This window comes from Halichoerus grypus, chromosome 1 (assembly GCF_964656455.1).
Source record: "Halichoerus grypus chromosome 1, mHalGry1.hap1.1, whole genome shotgun sequence".
Taxonomy (NCBI): domain Eukaryota; kingdom Metazoa; phylum Chordata; class Mammalia; order Carnivora; family Phocidae; genus Halichoerus; species Halichoerus grypus.
In genome coordinates this window covers 211,580,699-211,599,419 of record NC_135712.1, presented here as the reverse complement: position 1 = coordinate 211,599,419, position 18,721 = coordinate 211,580,699, and the positions used below count along the sequence as shown (strand labels likewise).

The 18,721-nt window shown below is 44.7% G+C and overlaps 1 protein-coding gene and 1 long non-coding RNA gene across 5 annotated transcripts in view; both read left to right on the top strand.

The window, feature by feature from the left end:
• The first annotated feature begins 359 nt into the window (after window positions 1–359).
• On the top strand, window positions 360–6,611 carry LOC144380113 (uncharacterized). Its single transcript, XR_013443930.1, has 2 exons — window positions 360–808; window positions 6,287–6,611. It is a non-coding gene; the product is annotated as an uncharacterized LOC144380113 (long non-coding RNA).
• Window positions 6,612–8,276: 1,665 nt separating this feature from the next.
• Window positions 8,277–18,721, top strand: part of ADGRE1 (adhesion G protein-coupled receptor E1) — a 61,718-nt gene continuing 51,273 nt past the window's right edge. The window contains exons 1-3 of one of the 4 annotated variants that reach the window (XM_078056610.1): window positions 8,277–8,345; window positions 9,498–9,716; window positions 12,044–12,097. In XM_078056610.1, the coding sequence (XP_077912736.1) occupies window positions 9,686–9,716; window positions 12,044–12,097 (85 nt within the window). In that variant the 5' untranslated portion in view covers window positions 8,277–8,345; window positions 9,498–9,685. Of the gene's footprint in view, window positions 8,346–9,497; window positions 9,717–12,043; window positions 12,098–18,721 lie in introns of those variants that run through there. The other 3 variants (XM_078056604.1, XM_036066098.2, XM_036066096.2) reach the window with 3 other exon arrangements.

The following is an 18,721-nucleotide window of genomic DNA, read 5'->3' as shown; positions in this document are numbered from 1 at the left end:
GCCCAGGGATAAATCCCACTTGGTCGTGGTGAGTAATCCTTTTAATGTACTGTTGGATCCTATTGGCTAGTATTTTGGTGAGAATTTTTGCATCCATATTCATCAAGAATATTGGTCTATAATTCTCCTTTTTGATGGGGTCTTTGTCTGGTTTTGGGATCAAGGTAATGGTGGCCTCATAAAACGAGTTTGGAAGTTTTCCTTCCATTTCTATTTTTGGGAACAGTTTCAGAAGAATAGGTATTAATTCTTCTTGAAATGTTTGGTAGAATTCCCCTGGGAAGCCATCTGGCCCTGGGCTCTTGTTTGTTGGGAGATTTTTGATTACTGCTTCAATTTCCTTAATGGTTATAGGTATGTTCAGGTTTTTTATTTCTTCCTGGTTCAGTTTTGGTAGTTGATACATCTCTAAGAATGCATCCATTTCTTCCAGATTATCTAATTTGCTGGGGAGCCAAAGGCAGACGCTTAACCGACTGAGCCACCCAGGCACCCTATATATTATTTTCCCCTGGCCCTGGAGTTTTACAGTCCTGTGTGCTCTATAAACTTGGTGTTCCCCTGTTGTTTCAGCTGGTCTTCTGGGAGGAGGCTGCTGCACTGATTCTCAGCTGTCCTTGCAAGGGGCTGGGGGGGGAGTTACACTGCCCCTTGCCAGGGGGCCATGCTCAGTGTAAACTACTCTATGTGACCTTTTTCCCCTGCAGGCCTTCCACCTCTCTAGAGGATGAAAACAAAAATGGCTGCACTATAATCTCGATCCCCAGAGCTGAGATACTGCAGTCCCCTCTCTTCAGCAAACCCTCAGGTACAAGCCGTCTTCACTTTTGTGTGCCAAACTCTGCAGTCTCCTGCAGTGCACCCGGCACCAATCCTCCTGGGGGAATGGAGGGAGGGTCCCTGCGTTTTTGTCCTTTGCAGTATGCCCACACTGTGAGTGGTTGCCTGGTCACACGAGCTCCCATGCTGCCCCTCCCAGGGGAAGGTGGAGGTCCTCTGCTCTTCTATCTTTTGCAAGGCCCTGCAAGAGAGCTATCACTTCATCATGCTGTGGTTTGTGGTTTATGGCAAACTGAGCTGAGAGCCTCATCCAGGCTCACTCACCCTAACTGGTTTCCTCATGCCAATGCTTGGGAACTCTGCCAGCTGAGGCATCCCCATTCTTTCTGTGACCCCAGTGATCCTGGGACCACACTGTCCCATGAAGGATTCTGCCTGGCTTCACCACCTGAGCACCTTTCAGGAAGGGACATCTCTCACTGGAGCATATTTCTAAAGGTTCTGATTTTGCACTCTGGGGCTATATCACTTTCCGGTAGCCAGCTTATAGAGGCTTCCTCCCCTCCACCAATTATCTTCTGATATATCGCCTCAGATTCATGTCTCCACACTTCCTACCTTGCAAATAGTGGTTGCTTTTCTATTTGTAGAATTCCAGCAATTCTTTTCTTACATCTCAGGATGAATTCATAGGTGTTCAGAATGATTTGATAGTTATCTATCTAAATTCAGGGGACCAGATGAAACGAGGTCCCCTACTCTTCTGCCATCTTGCCTCCCTTCAGAATTTTCTAGAATTTCCTGTTGTTGGACTGTGTGATGGTTAATTTTATATGTCTGCTTGGCTGGAGTCTGGTGATCAGTTGTGTGGTCAAACACAAGTCTAGATGCTTCTGTGAAGGTATTTTAAAGATGTGATTAACATTGAGATCAGTGGACTTTGAGAGAAGCTGATGACCCTCCATAATGTGGGTAGGTATCATTTAATCAGTTGAAGGCCTTATGAACAAAAACTGAGGTTTCCCAAGGAAAAAGGAATTCTGCTTCCAGATTGGAACATAGAAATCTAGAAATCCTGCCTGAGATTCAAACCTTCGGGCTCAAGATGGCAGCATCAACTCTTTTTTTTTTTTTTTTAATTAACATATAATGTATTATTTGTTTCAGGGGTACAGGTCTGTGATTCACCAGTCTTACACAATTCACAGCGCTCACCATAGTACATACCCTCCCCAGTGTCCATCACCCAGCCACCCCATCCCTCCCACCCCTCTCCACTCCAGCCACCCTCAGTTTGTTTCCTGAGATTAAGAGTCTCTTATGGTTTGTCTCCCTCTCTGGTTTTGTCTTGTTTCATTTTTCCCTCCATTCCCCTATGACCCTCTGTCTTGTTTCTCAAATTCCTCATATCAGTGAGATCATATGATACTTGTCTTTCTCTTATTGACTTATTTCACTTAGCATAATACCCTCTAGTTCCATCCACGTCATTGCAAATGGCAAGATTACATTTTTTGATGGCTACATAATATTCCATTGTACATATATACCACATCTTCTTTATCCATTCATCTGTTGATGGACATCTAGGCTCTTTCCATAGTTTGGCTATTGTGGACATTGCTGCTATAAACATTGGGGTGCATGTGCCCCTTCAGATCACTACATCTGTATCTTTGGGATAAATACCCAGTAATGCAATTGCTGGGTCATAGGGTAGCTCTATTTTCAACTTTTTGAGGAACCTCCATGCTGTTTTCCAGAGTGGCTGTACCACCTTGCATTCCCACCAACTGTGTAAGAGGGTTCCCCTTTCTCCACATCTTCATTGGCAACATCAACTCTTAGCTGGATCCCCAGCCTGTTGGCTTGGCCTACAGATCTTGGACTTGGCAGCTCCCACAGTCAGGAGAACCAATTCCTTGGGATTCTTCTCCTGTTGCTTTTGCTTCTCTGGAGAACCTTAATATAGAATTCTTTGAGTATTTACTCTTTTGTGTCCTTTATGTTTGGCTTCTTTTCCTCAGCACAAAGTCTTTGAGATTCATTCATACTGTTGAGGGTCCTAGTAGTTCCTGCCTTCATCATATACACATATCTGTCTGTCCATGGATGTCTGAACTCTGTCCAGCATTCAGCAATTGTGAACAAAGCAGCTGTGAACATTTATGTATGCGTCCGTCTATGGATATATGCTTTTATTTCTCTTGGACAATCACCATGTGGTCTGGTGATCCCACTTCTGGGTATATAACCATAGAAAATCAAAACCAAAATTCTTTGATATATAATCAAAGAATATCAAAAAGATAATCTGCACCTCCATGTCCATTGCAGGATTGCTCACAATAGCCAAGACATGGAAACAATCTAAGTGTCCATCAATGGATGAATGGATAAAGAACATGTCACACACACACACACACACACACACACACACACACACAGGAATATTATTTAGCTATGAGAAAGAAGAAAATCCTATCATTTGTAACAATATGGGTGGACCTTGAGGGCATTAAGTGAAATAAGTCTGACAGAGAAAGACAAATGCTGTATAATATCACTTACATGGGAAATCTAAAAAAGTGAAACGTGTAGAAACGAAATAGGATGGCCATTGCCAGGAGTGGGGGTAGTGGGGGAGATGATGAGACATTGACCAAAGGGTACAAACTTGCAGTTAGAAGAGTGAGTTCTGGGGATCTAATGCACAACAGCATGATTATAGTTAACAATACTGTATTATATACTTGAAAGTTGCAAAGATACTAGATCTTAAATGTTCTCATCAGAAAAAAATCTAGCAATTATGTGACATGATAGAGGTGTTAGCTAATGCTCTGGTGACCATCAGATTGCAATATATAAATATATCAAATCAACACATTGTACACCTTAAGCTTAAGAAGATATGGAAATATTTCCATTCTAGTTGGCAAGTGGTCATGACTCCAAGCCAATTGTATATCTAGACTTTACCATAAGATATCCCATGATCCAGCTGCTGATGGGTTAGTGGCTGGCACCAGAGGTGGCCCCTGGATCTTGTCTGAGGTTCACAGCCAGCATTGATTCTGATTGATCAGTGCCCTGCTTAGACCAGGTATCTTATACTTTGGATATCACCTTGTAGGAGTGCTGACAATACCGACTCCATCTCTGGTCCTCCATCTTGCTCCTGCCTGTGCATTGACCTTCCTGGGGACTATGTGTTTCAGGCCCCATGGAGGTTAATGTATGCTCTGACCAGGAAGTGGGAAGGCTTGTTCTGATCTTCCCTAAAGTGATGCACAGAAGGCCTCATTTTAGGCAACCATTAGAGGTTCTCTGGTGCACAGACAACCCCACTGTAGGTAACTACCCTACGACCTCACCACCATGCCCTTTGCTCCATAAAAGCTTGGGATTGAGTCTGGACTGGGTGGAGAGTAGCTGTGGAGAGTGGCTGTGTACCCCGTGGATAGTCACCTGCCCAATCCCCCTGTCAGTAAGTTACCCTGAACACAATTCTGTGTAAGTGCTATGGAGAAGCTTGCTTTGTTTTTCTGTCTTAAAGTGCCTTCTTAATAGCATAGAGGACCATAGGGGAAGAGAGGGAAAACTTGAGTGGGAAGAAATCAGAGAGGGAGACAAACCAAATGAGACTCTTGACTCAGGGAAACAAACTGAGGGTTGCGGAAAGGGAGGTAGGTGGGGGGATGGGATAACTTGGTGATAGGCAATAAGGAAGGCATATGATGTGATGAGCACTGGGTGTTATATGCAATTAATGAATAGTTGAACACTACGTTAAAACTAATGATGTACTATATGTTGGGTAACTGAGCACAATAAAAAAAAAATTAAAATGTCCCTTCTTGGTCTGGAGGATACATTACTGACTCTCCCCCACTTTCTAGCACACCTGTTTATAAAAATGTTAACATAGTGGGCCCTTGGTTGGGGTCTGGGAGCTTGGACCCTGCTGTGAGGATTCTTGTGCACCAGGTTTGCTGGGGAGGGTATTTAGCAGAGGCGGGGTGAAGGAAGCCGGGTGGGACAGAGAAAAAGAACTAAGCAAGGAGGTGCTCTCAGCTGGAATCTAACCTCAGCCTGATCCCATGGGGAACTGGGAACCTAAATACCACCATGAGTTTATCTCACTGTGGGTCTGGCCTTTTGCAGCTCTGTGACCGTGGGTTACTAGCTGGGTTGGGTCTGAGGGTTTGTGCAGGCACTGGGGAAGGGGAAGCTGTGAGCTGTTAGGCAATGCTCACAGCAGCTGGGGGATGGGTGCTACACCTGCTAAAGGGTGGCTGTAGGGCATCAACGGCATCCACTATGGGGGCTTCAGTTGGTATAAGATGACTATGGTTTGGGGGGAAAGGGAGAAATGAGGCCAGCAGGGGAGACCAGTGTAAGACTAGGCAGGGTCTTGAGTGCCATATTAACAAGCTTGGAGTCCATCCTGAGGATAATAGGGAGCCATGGGAGGTTTTAGAGTATAGGAGGGACATGGTCAAGGTGGGTAGGGCTGTCCTAGAGTAGCCCTGTCACATTCAGTGTGGGGAAGAGTGACACCTCTGGAGCTCCTCCAGGCTGATTTCTTCAATCTTAAGTGTCCCTTATTTTAGCCTTTGCTGGGAAAGACATAAAAGGTTAGGCTTACCAAACCATGTGGCTAGAAACTGCATTTCCTCTACTCCATCCTTCCTCTTCTCCCTCTAAGCCTGTCCTCTGACTGGCAGGATCTCTGAAGTGCAGATTTTATAGCCTTGGTTAACTGTTTGGGGTTTAATAAAGGGTAACAGTCATCTTGTGATCCTCCATCCCTGACCAGGACCCCAGACCCATGTATAGGTAGAATTACAAGGTTCCCCCAATACTTTCCTGCCAAGTTGTCCACATCCAAATCCCTGGAACCTGTGACTATGTGACCTTACATGGCAAAAGGGGCTTTGCAGATGTGATTAAGGCTCTTGAGATAAGGAAACTCTGGATTATTTGAGTGGGCCTAATGTAATCACAAGGGCCCTTTTAAGAGGGAGGGAGGAGGGCCAGAGAGAGAATGAGAGAGGGAGATTGAAGGAGAGAGGGAGGGAGATTGGAAGATGCTACACTGCTGGCTATGAAGACAGAGGAAGGGGCCTTCAGAAGCTGGAAAGGACAAGGAATGGATTTCCCCTGGAGCCTCCAGAAGGAATGCAGCTCTGTTGATGTCTTGATTTCAGTCCCTTAAGACTCACTTGGGACTCTGACCTCTAGATCTGTAACGTAATGAATTTGTGTCATTTTAAGTGGCTGTTTGTGGTGCTCTGTTATGGTGGGGGCAGGAAAGTCACATGTCCTCACGTGTCCACTTCCTCCCGTGTCCATCCCCATTCTGAATGTCAGCTATTCCTTCCGTCTCAGACTCCCCACTCACCAGATATTTCCCCACTTCTGCTTGCCCTGCTTCCTAAACTTCTCTCTGTCTTCACAGCCCCTGCCCTAGACCAGACTACCATGCTTTTCTCTCCCCCAGATGCAGCCCCAGCCTTCTCCATGGTTCCTGCCCGGTCCAGTGTGCAGCAGTTGTAAAACCCAGCCTGCCCCTCACTCCCTTGCTGAAATCCCTTCTGGTGCCCTGAAGATCAAGTCCAAACTCATCCACATTAGAAGGTTCTGCATGAAATGATCTTTGCTGGCTTTTCCAGTTCCGTCATCGCTGGTACCAGGTCTTCTATGAGTAGCCATGACAGCTTAGCATAGCAAAAGAATAATGTAATAACAGTGAATATTAGAGAGCATTTAATCTGTGTCAGGCAGGATTTTGTGATTTTATTATATTAAACTTCAATCCCTGTGAAGCTGGTGTTGTCTTCATTTTGCTGATGGGGAAAATGGATTCTAGGTATACCAGTTGTCTCTTGCTGCATACCCTGCTACTCCAAAACTGGACAGCTTTAGACAACCAGGTTTTATTTTCCTTATGGTCTCTGAGGGTCAGGAATCTGGAGGTGGCTCAGCTGGGTGGTTCTGGATCAGGGCCCCCCATGAGGTCACAGTCAAGCCGTTGGCCACAGACCTCAGTTCCTCCTCATGTGGGCTTCTCCACAGTGCTGCAGAGTGACCTCACAACATGGTGATGGTTTTTCCCCGGTGAAGGATCCCAGAAGGGGAGGGCAAGCAGGAAGGCACAGTGACACTCTGAACCTCAGATGTTCAGATGGCACAGTGTCACATCCTCCTTTTCCTGTTCACCAAGTCCAGCACACTTTCAAGGAGAGCAGAATTAAGCCCCTCCTCTTGAAGGGAAGAGTATCAAAGAATTTGTGAATGAAGTTAAAACCACTGCATTTGTTTGTCTGCCTCTAGTGTCCACACCTTGGATGCACTGAACAAGGAGTATAGAAGAAAGTGCGAATCCCAGAAGTTGCTCCCAGTTGGCAATATTACCCCACATTATGGAATCCCCTCCACAGCTACCCTTTGGGACATGACCTACTGTCACCCTCATTCTCCAGATGAAGAAACTGAGAACCAGAGAGGCAAGTCACTTCCAAGGTCACTTTGAGAATATCTTGCAAAATCAGGATTTGATCCTAGGTCTGATTCTAGCTCCTGTGGCCATAATACCCAATACTTGGAGTTTTTCCTGCATGCCAGGTTCAGTTCTAGGCACGTCATGTGTGCCCACTCCTCAGAGGCTCACACCAGTGCCATGAAGTAGACCTGTTATTATTGGGTCTATTTTACAAATGCGAATGTTGAGGCACAGAAAGATTAGAACTTGCCCAGGACCACACATGACTAGGAAGCAGAGGAGATGGGATTTGAACCCCTGGTGATCTGGTTCTACAGTCTGTGTATACTACAGTGCTTCTCCTAACAACACAGCTTTTGTTTATCCTCTTTCTTGGTGGAATTTGCTATGTTTTTGTGCTGGCTCTTTTTTTTTTTTTTAATTTTTTTATTGTTACGTTAATCCCCATACATTACATCATTAGTTTTAGATACAGTGTTCCATGATTCATTGTTTGTGCATAACACCCAGTGCTCCATGCAGAACGTGCCTTCCTCAATACCCATCACCAGGCTAACCCGTCCTCTCACCCCCCTCTCCTCTAGAACCCTCAGTTTGTTTTTCAGAGTCCATCGTCTCTCATGGTTCTTCTCCCCCTCCGATTTCCCCCCCTTCATTCTTCCCCTCCTGCTATCTTCTTCTTCTTTTTTTCTTTAACATATATTGCATTATTTGTTTCAGAGGTACAGATCTGAGATTCAACAGTCTTGCACAATTCACAGCACTTACCAGAGCACATACCCTCCCCAGTGTCCATCACCCAGTCACCCCATCCCTTCCACCCCACCCCCCACTCCAGCAACCCTCAGTTTGTTTCCTGAGATTAAGAATTCCTCATATCAGTGAGGTCATATGATACATGTCTTTCTCTGTTTGACTTATTTCGCTCAGCATAATACCCTCCAGTTCCATCCACGTCATTTGTGCTGGCTCTTAACTACAACCTCACTGGGTAGAGTCCCTTGATGCACACACGGGGGACCATTGATGGATCTTCTTCAGTGATCATAACTGCAAGGTGGGTATTTTGCTTTGCACAGAGCAAAAGGGAGAATGCAGAAACATGTGGGGGCTTTTCTTCCCAAGAACTTGGGGCTGGCCTTTGTGCCTCATTTTTAGCTTGTGGCAGATGCTTTTGGTGCCTACTCACACCTGTGACCCTCAATCCCTTGGGTCACACTAGGCCAACTATCAGCTGCTGCATTTTGTTATCAATGGGGTTACACTCTGGTTATGCACATTCTCTCTGCTAGGAGGCCAGGCCCAAGGTGTTGTGGGTTGATGTGAGCCTCAATGCATGACCGGCAGTAGCTGGTTGATAGATACCCCAGCTCCGTCGCCCCTCTGTTGGGGTAACTGAAGACTACTCTGGGCTGCCTTTCAGAGGTCCCCAGTGAGATTGAGCTCTAATGCAACTTTCTAGATGGCATGGCCACCTGGGACCCTTTCCCATCCCAATCTCACTGCCCACCCCCCCCAGCTGGAGTTTTCTGGGGTCACCTCCCTGATAAATTAATTTCACTAGAATCCTGGTCTCAGCATCTGCTTCTGGGGACCCTGGCCAAGACATTACCAGACCTCCATGTGTGTGAGATTGTGTGTGCAGGTGTGTTAGGGCTGGGAATGTGGTAGAGTGCTGCTGTGCAGGGGTCAGATGTAGGAGAGATGGAGGCATATGGGATGGTTCAAGTGCTAGACCTTGGAGCCAGAGGGTCCTGCATTCAAATCTTGACTCCAAGTAATCTTGGACAAGTCCTATCCCCTCTCCATGCTTCAGTTTCATTTTTAATTTAATTTAATTTAATTTAATAATTTAATTTAATTTAATTTAATTTTTGTAAAATAGGTGGGGGTCAGAATCCTTGCTTGATGATATTGATGTGATGTGATGAAATTAAATTTTGTTGGCAATGTGTCTAGCATGGCACCTGGTCCATGATGGCTGTGGTGGTTATTTGTGTGGGACATTCTGGGAAGATAACTTTGGGTCTGGGATTTGCTTCACTGGGGACAAGTGGTTGTAGTATATTTATAGTTGGGGGCAATGAAAGAAGGTTGAGAGGTAGCTGTTGGTGGGGAAAGAAAAACAAGTGTGGAGGAAGATGAGCAATTGGAGAAAGGGAGAACACAGTGACACATTAGCCAGACCAACTTCTCTTCATTCTGGCAGAGAGAAAATTAGGGGTTTGCCATGCTGTCCTCATTCAGTGGCAGGCAATTCAGCAAAAAGGGCCGTCTTGCTCTGGTGGCATTGAGCAATTCTGGCTCCACCCCTCCCCTCTTCCCACACATTCTGTTTACTGAAAACCCCAAGACTGAAGAAGAGGTTCCCTCTTCGAATGAGAGAAACACGGCACCATGTGGAACTTCAGCTTTCTCCTCTTCTGGGGTGAGTGTGGGATGAATGGTGATGGGAGTGTTGGGGGAAGCCTGCACTGGATGTAGACTGTAGGGAAAAGGGAAGGACATGAAGTATCCAGCCAGAGGCCCCAATTCTAGGTTGGATACTGCCAATACCTTCATTGGGGGACCTTTGGCAAAAATCACTGAGCATAGGGAATTCCATCTGTCAGGGCCGACTTTCTTTATAGTTATTCATTTGACCTGTAGTTCCTGAGCAACTATTATGTGCCAGATGCTGTTGTAGGCACTGAGGGGAGAGCAGTGGTAAACAAGCAATTCCTGCTGTCATGAGGCTGACATCCTCGTGGGAGGGACAGGTAGAAAAGAAGCCACTGGCCATAACAGCAACCACCCACCTAGCACTGTTTTAAGTTCCTCAGATAACTTCACAAAACTCTTCCAGATACTGGGTCACTAATAGCCCCATTTTACAAAGGAGGAAACTGAGGCAAAAGATATTAGATGACTTGCCCAAGACTACTTAGCTAACTGGGGGTAGGGCGGGCAGTCTGACTCCAGAGTCTGTATGCTTTATTGCTTATCACTATGCCATGCTGTCCCAAATAATAACTACACAAAAGCATCTCAGGCAGTGATAGTGCCGCAAAAGAAGAGAGTAACTAGGGGTTATGTTGAAGGGGGAAGTCAGGGAAGACCTCTTGGAGGGGGTGACATTTGTGCTGAGGCCTGAGCCGTGAGATGGAGCCTTCCTGTCTGTTCTCTTATTTCCCTTTCTTCAGGCGTCAGTTTTGTACTGGTCTTGTTTATGGTCTATGTTGTGGTTTTCTTCCTGTCTTTCAAGTTTTTTTTTTAATTTAATTTAATTTAATTATATTATGTCAGTCACCATACAATACATCATTAGTTTTTGATGTAGTGATCCACGATTCATTGTTTTCGTATAACACCCTGTGCTCCATGCAGTATGTGCCCTCCTTAATACCCATCACCGGGCTAACCCATCCCCACACCCCCTTCCCCTCTAAAATCCTCAGTTTGTTTCTCAGAGTCCATAGTCTCTCATGGTTGTCTCCTCCTCCGATTCCCCCCCCCTTCATTTTTCCCTTCCTTCTCCTAATGTCCTCCATGCTATTCCTTATGTTCCACAAATAAGTGAAACCATATGATAATTGTCTTTCTCTGCTTGACTTATTTCACTTAGCATAATCTCTTCCAGTCCCATCCATGTTGATGTAAAAGTTGTCTTTCAAGTTTTAGTCACTGGTTCAAATCTATGAATGAGAGAGATGAGCACTGGGTGTTATACACAACTAATGAATCATTGAACACCACATCAAAAACTAATGATGTACTATATGTTGGCTAACTGAACATAATAAAAAAAAAGCCAATAAATCTCTGAATGAGGGACAATATTTTGAGCAACAAGTGTGGGCTTCCTAGGCTGTGGTCCAGTGCATCTATTTGTGGAAGAGAAAACTTAGACCCAAAGAGATTAAATAACTTTTCCAAGGCCATGCAGTCAGTAATTAGTGAAGCCAGATTTTTAAACCCAAACATTTGACTCCAGAGTTGGTATGCTTAAAAACAGTGTTCTGTTGCCTCTAAAATAATTAACGAGCAGAATTTTATTTGATGATAATGAATGGGAATGTCAGGGGTTTGGGTCTGTGGGATTTGTTGACTGGCAGGCTTAATTAGAAGGAGCAGGTAACTCGTGGACCACAAATGCAGGAATGCCAAGTTGTTGTTTTGGGGTGTCAGGGCTGGTATTAGCTATTATTGCTGCTTATTCTGCCCTGAGGTTTTTTAGCAGAGTAGTGATGATGACATTGATGGTGGGGATGGTGGGGATGAAGGTGGGGGTGGTGGAGGTCGGGTAGCGGGAGTGGTGGGGTTGGGGTGGTGGTCATGGGGGTAGTGGGGGTGGTGATGGGGGTGGTGGGAGTGGGGGTCATGGAGGTGGTAATGTCAGAGAAGAGCTAAATGCTGGGGTCTGCACTGCCTTTTAGACACTTTTTTTTCATCTTTCCCTAAGAACCAAGTTTTGCCCTTTTGGGGGGAGATGTCATTTCTTTTGAGAATACATGTTTTAGGGTATATTTTTGAAAATCAGCTGGAACTTTGTTTGTAATTGAAAAGAAAATTAAGATAATACAAACAAAATGAAAAAACATAAAGTGCAGAAAAGCAGGAATGGCTGCTGTGAGTATTACGTGAAATATTGTATGTTTGTCATTTGGTTGGATATCTCATCAAACTTATTTAAACGAGGCCATTCCAGGAGTACTTTTCAGGTTGAGCACATTGCTTCTTGATGGTTCATGGTGTTTTTCTTTTCTTTCTTCACAGGGTATTGTGGTATATTCATCTGGGTTATGTTCCCATTGGAATCAATGACAGATGGTAAGTGGGTCAAAGAGAATCCATATGTTCAATGTGTGGGAGGATGTTTTCTGGGGACGAGACCCTTCTGTCCCAGGAGGCTGAGCCATAGCTGAACACTTGCTGGGAGCTACTCAGTGGCAGAGCAAGGGATAAATAATATCCAGGTCTCCCGGTTCCTGCTCCAGGCACTTACCTTTGTGCCTTGGATTCACTGTGTGACCTCAGGTGAGTCACACAAAATCTCTCTGATGGTCACTTTCCTCAGCTGTGAAATACAGTTAACACAGGTTCCTATCCCAAGGGTACATTGTGAAGCTTAAATCAAAAGAGGTAACTTTGTTACCCACCTGGTATATGGATGAGAGCTTCATAAATGGTAGTGTGGTGGGAATGGGGATGAAATTTACTCAAACTACAACTCAATGTGGAAAGAATGCATTTTAAAAATGTATTAAGTGTTCTCATTTTCTACATAAGCTGCTGCTGGATGGAGAGGAAAAACGTTGCCAGGTCTTCAGGTCCTTAGTGTCTCAGTCCTGGCTCAGCCTTATTTGGGAAACTCAGTTAATCTTTCAAATTTCTTACCCTACTCTTGGTCCTCCCAAAATGGTGGCTGGGTGTTAGAGTAGGGGCAACTATGGGATCTTGTGGCTGTCAAGGGTGGACTCTGGATGGGATGTTTTGTCTACCGGTAGAGCATGGCCCCACCTTGCTTGTCTGGTAGTCCTCTTTGCAATTCTGTACCCCCCAGGGGTCCACAAAGGAGCTTCTGCTTTCCATGTTCAGGCTATAGGAACCCAGAAGAGTTTTCTTGGACCTCCTACTGGCTACCTTCCTCTGTGGGTTCTAATCTTTGGCTCTCATACCCTGTTGGATATGATAGCAGCAGAAAGGAAACTTCTCTTCTAGACTGGGAAATTCTGCCTGGCTTTTGTTGGGAGAAGTCAGGCCCTAGCCTTGATACCCCTAAATTCACCCATTCCTGTCCAGAAGTTTCTGAGGTGAGGTGGCAGAGGAGTAGGGCTCCTGGTGGGTTCCTCTCATCTCTCTTTATTAGCTTCCTACAATGTTTTCTCTTCCCTTGTGATAGATATTTCCCTTATACCATGGCTTAATGAAAACTCTACTTTCCAGTCCTTCAAGCCTGGTTACTGCAAAATCTTTTTATTGAGATATGACTGACATATAACATTGTGCACGTTTAAGGTGCGTGCATGTTGATATGATACACACGTATATTGAGAAATGATTATCACCATAGTGTTCACTAATATCTTCATCACCTTATATAGCTACCATTTTTTTTTCCTGGTAAGGATATTTAAGATCTACTCGTAGCAACTTCCAAGTATACAATACAGTATTGTTAGCCAGAGTAACCATGCTGTACACTAGATTTCCAAAACTCTTTCATCTTATAAGGCTTTGCTTTCAAGGCTATTGTTTTGCTGGGAACCCAAACATCCAGTTTGGTAATTAAAACCTGAACATTACTGTTTGGCTTTCATGTATGTCTGCTGCTAAGACATCTTAATTCTTCCTGAATGAGAGTAAATCTTTTGGCAGAATGTGTTGGGGGAGGGGGCTCACAACCATATAAGTGGAAAAGAGAAAATCATATCACTATATTTCCAAAAAGGTCACCTTGATAAAAAAAAAAAATCGAGGGGCGCCTGGGTGGCTCAGTTGGTTAAGCGACTGCCTTCGGCTCAGGTCATGATCCTGGAGTCCTTGGATCGAGTCCCACATCGGGCTCCCTGCTTGGCAGGGAGTCTGCTTCTCCCTCTGACCCTATCCCCTCTCGTGTGTTCTTTCTCTCTCATTCTCTCTCTCTCAAATAAATAAAATCTTTAAAAAAAAAAAATCGAGGGCGCCTGGGTGGCTCAGTTGGTTAAGCAACTGCCTTCGGCTCAGGTCATGATCCTGGAGTCCCAGGATCGAGTCCCGCATCGGGCTCCCTGCTCGGCAGGGAGTCTGCTTCTCCCTCTGACCCTCCTCCCTCTCATGCTCTCTGTCTCTCATTCTCTCTCTCTCAAATAAATAAATAAAATCTTTTAAAAAAAATAAAATAAAAATAAAAAAATAAAAAAAATCGATCATTATTATTGATTCCAGAAAGCCCTTGGCTGGTGAGGAAGTCATTGTGTGACTCTTCACAGCTCTGGGACCCAGCCTGGGCCTGATACTGCACAGGCGAGTTAGGTAGATAAATAAATAAAAGAAAGAATCTGTGCCTCACATGAAAGTGTGAGAGATGTTATAGTCAAGGCACATACAAGGAATTTGTAAGTGGGAATTCCAAAGGCTTAAATTTGAGAAAACTGGGCACTACTGGAATTAAAAATTATAAACACAGGGATGTTAACTTTGTGATAGTTCATCAAAGTGCACACTTACAATATTTGTGCTTTTCTCTCTATATCATACTTAATAAAATACTATGAAAATGCATATACACTTTGACACAGAAATTCCTAATCCAGAAATTTATTCCAAAGAGATATTTGTATAACGTACAGAGATACGTCACCATACACTCAAGGATGTGTTCATTATACTATTCCGATAACAACTTGGAATAATCAATGTTTGTTTACATGAGGGACTGGTTGGATAAAACGTTGTGTTTGTTAGAGTAACCCTAGCTACTGTAACAAACCCAAAATTGTCCATGGCTTAATAAAAAATTTTTAAGAGTCCAATGCAGATATTTCTGGCCAGTGGGTGATTTTTCCTCCAAACGGTAATTTGGAGACCCAGACTCCTTCTGTCTTGTGGCTCAGCCATTTGAGGGTCTCAGAGTCTTCTGCAGACCATGGCCAAAGGGAAAAAGAAACAGTGGAGAAGGCACACCCACTTTCTAAAAACCGAGGTCTGGCAGTGAGGCATGTGGTATTTGCTCAGGGTCATAGGACCATACCTGGACACAAGGCACGCTGGGAAATGTAGTCCATGGTGGGTAAGCTGCCTGCTAGTGACAATTCCATACCATGGAAAGGGGAGTGTGGAGTTTCTGCTTGAACCTTTGGCTATCAAGACATCTCTGGCACAGTTAATGCCTTTGGACACAATGGGAACTACACAGTGTTCAAAAGCATGAGTTAGATCTGTATGGACTGACTTGGAAAGTTGCCCCATACATATCCTTCTCTTAACTTTTTATTATAGAAATATTCAAGCATTCAAAGGTAGGGGAAATAGTACAATGAACTCCCAGTACCCATCACCCAGCTTCCATGCTTGACAAATTTTGCTGCTCTTGGTTTGCAAGACCTACTCCTAAGTGAAAAAGCAAGTTAAGAGCACAACAGAGTTGTCCAACAGAACTTTCTATGATGATGGACCTGTTCTGGATCTATAGTAGCCACTAGTCACAAGTGGCTACTGAGCAATTGAAATAAAGCTAATAGGATCGAATAATGGAATGGTTCATTTTATTTAATTTTCATAGATTTATTTGTTTGTTTGTTTGTTTTTAATTTTATTATGTTATGTTAGTCACCATACAATTAGATGGTTAGTCACCATCATTAGTTTTTGATGTGGTGATCCACGATCCATTGTTTTTGTATAACACCCACTGCTCCATGCAGTACGTGCCCTCCTTAATACCCATCACCGGGCTAACCAATCCCCCCTTTAAAAGATTTTATTTATTTATTTCAGAGAGAGAGAGAGAGAGAGAGAGAGAGAGAGAGAGCACGAGTGGGGGGAGGGGTAGAGGGAGAGGGAGAAGCAGACTCCTCGTTAAGTGGGAGCCCGAGACAGGGCTCTATCCCAGGACCCTGAGATCATAAGGTGAGCTGAAGGCAGACACTTAACCAACTGAGCACCCAGGTGCCCCAATTTTCATAAATTTAAACTCAAACAGCCATATATGATTTGTAGCTACTGTTTTGAAGAACACAGTGGATTGTATATTGTATGATCTCACTTGTGTTAAGAAAATTGTGTGAATTTATAAATTTATTCATATTTAATAATATACTTGCATGACTGAGCCTGTGAATAGGACTTAGCGTGGAGGGGATTCACTCTAAGCTTTTGACAGTGATTTCCTCCAGGTATAAGGATGGGGGACTGAGAGATATTCACTTTTAATTTTATATACTTCTGCATTGTTTGAATTTTTTTTACAAGTAATTACTATCTTCTTAAAAAAAGATACAAACAAAACAAAAATGCACGAAAATAAGGATGACCATCTGCTTTTGGTCAGTTTCTGTAGAAGCAGAGCCTGATAGGATTTTTGTGTGAGTAATTTATTGAGGGAGGACTGTCAGGAAGCACTTGCAGGGGAATGAGGGAAGTAGGACAGGGCGGAGGAGAAACTAGCCTCCCAGAAGGTGTTTTGGGAGAGTTTCAGCCATAGCCTGGTCTCACAAGGAGCCCTGGAGTGTGAAGTGCATCCCAGAGGTTCACCTGCTCAGATGCAAGGCAGAAGCTGTGCTGTAACTCACCTGCACCTGTCTGCCAGTCATTGCCTGGGGGATGGGTATGCCATCCCGGTAAAGCAGATGGGGGGTGGTGGGTGCCAAGAGTGGCCACTATCCCACCCCTTCTTACCTGGCAGGTTGTGAAGGGCTCATGAGCTGATGTAGGAGAATCCCCAGGAGGAGACTGGGTTTTCCCCTTCACATACCCACTCCTGCTTTCCTAACTTGCTGCTGTAATCACTGGCACTCGGGGAAATACGGAGACTGGCTGGCTCACGGCCACTTTCAAAGGGATCTGATGGCTTCTCATTGCTCTGCTTGTGGGCTGGTGACAGCTGCAGAGCATGTGTTCTGGGAAGAGGCCTCCCAGACTGAAGGCAATTAGACCTTGGGCAAGCACCTTCAGCTCTCAGTTTTGTCATCTGATTAATGGGTATTGCAATGACCCCACACACACACCTGATCCCCCCCCCCCACCTGATGGGATAGTTGTGAGGACTTGACTCCATGTGCAGTTGTTAAGAGGTGGGTTCTGGAGTCATACTTCCTGGGTTTGAATCTTGGTTCCAGTGCTCACGTATTTCAACAAATTCCCTAAAACTTCAGTTTCTACGAAAATGAGGGTCAGAGGGGTTAATCCAACTGGGTTTTGATGAACATTATATGAGGTAAGATACAGGTACCAAATGGTACCTGGAACATAGCAGGTGCACAATTATGTCAACCCTCCCTCTCCTCAGAGAAACCTAAATTTTCTGGTTCATACTGGCTGGGCCAAAGCTGTAGTGAGTGGGTTCAGTCAGGGCAATGGCCAGGACCCCTGGATGCCCTGCCAACCTTGCCCATTCTAGCTGCTGTTCTCTTTCCTTCTGACTGGCGGTGTGACCCGGGGGAGGCTATGCAAACATATCTGTTTCCACATCTGTAAAATTAAGTCCTAATGTTTACCTTGACATAGGGTGACCAACTGTCCTGGTTTGCCTCTGACAGGGAGGGGGCTTCCCGGGACTCTGGACTTCTAAGGATAACACCAGGAAACTCCTGGGAAAACCGGGGTTACTAGGTCAACCCATCTGGAAGCATTATTGTGGGCCTGCAGGAAATGCATGGAAGGGGTCTGGTGCTTGGGGGGCACCAATGAAACAGAAGCTCTAGTTCTATCTTTAAAAGTCTTTTTTTGCCCCTTGGAGTCTCCTTACGCTTGGGTCAATTAAGTGATCATCCATTAAGTTGTTTGGCTCATGATTGAGGATCATGTGTCTGTCTCAGGGGGATTGTTGAAGGGGTTTCCTGGCTTCTTGCCCTTGCAGTGGCCACCAGAGGACACCAGGGAGTGCCCAAGTCAAGTTCCGCCTCTTCTGCCCACAACCCTCCAGGGCTCCCACCACCCTGGGGTAAAAGCCCAAATCCTCCCGGAGGCCCCCAAGGCCCGACATGACCTGCCCTGTCCCCTCCCTGCCCTGCCCTGCCCTCATCCCTCTCTCCCCCTTGCTTACTCTGTTCCAGCCACACATCCCTCCCTTGCTGTTCCTCCAATACCTCAGGCCCAGTCCTGCCCCAGGGCCTTTGCATGAGCTGTGCCCTCTGCATGGGATGCTCTTGCCCTACATATACACTTGGCTCTCTTCCTCACCTTCTTTATATTTCAGCTTATGTGTCATCTTCTCAGTGACTACTCTATTTTTGACGTTGTATCTCTCACCCTCAACTCTCCAGGTTATCAGCTCTGTGAAGGTGGGGAATTTTGTGTGTCTTGTTCCACTGCTGAATCCACAGTGCCTAAAATAGTGCCTGACATATAGCAGGTGTTTGTATTTGTCAGAGTTATCCAGAGAAACAGAACCAATAGGATGGATACATATAGATTAAAAATTTATCATAAGGAATTGGTTCATACAATTAGGGAGGCTGGCAAGTCCTAAGATATTTTTTTTTTTTTTGATGGCTTAAAACAATAGAAATTTATTCTCTCACAGTTCTGCAGCCCAGAAGTACCAAATTAAGGTATTGGCAAGACCATACCTTCTCTGAAGTTTTCAGAGGAGAATTCTTCCTTGCCTCTTTTTATCTTCTGGTGGTTGCTTATATACTTGGCATTTCTTGATGTATGGACACATTGTTCCAATCTCTGCCTCATCATTATATGGCATTATCCCTGTGTGTCTCTGCGTTCAAATTTTCCTTTCCTTATAAAGACTTCAGTAAT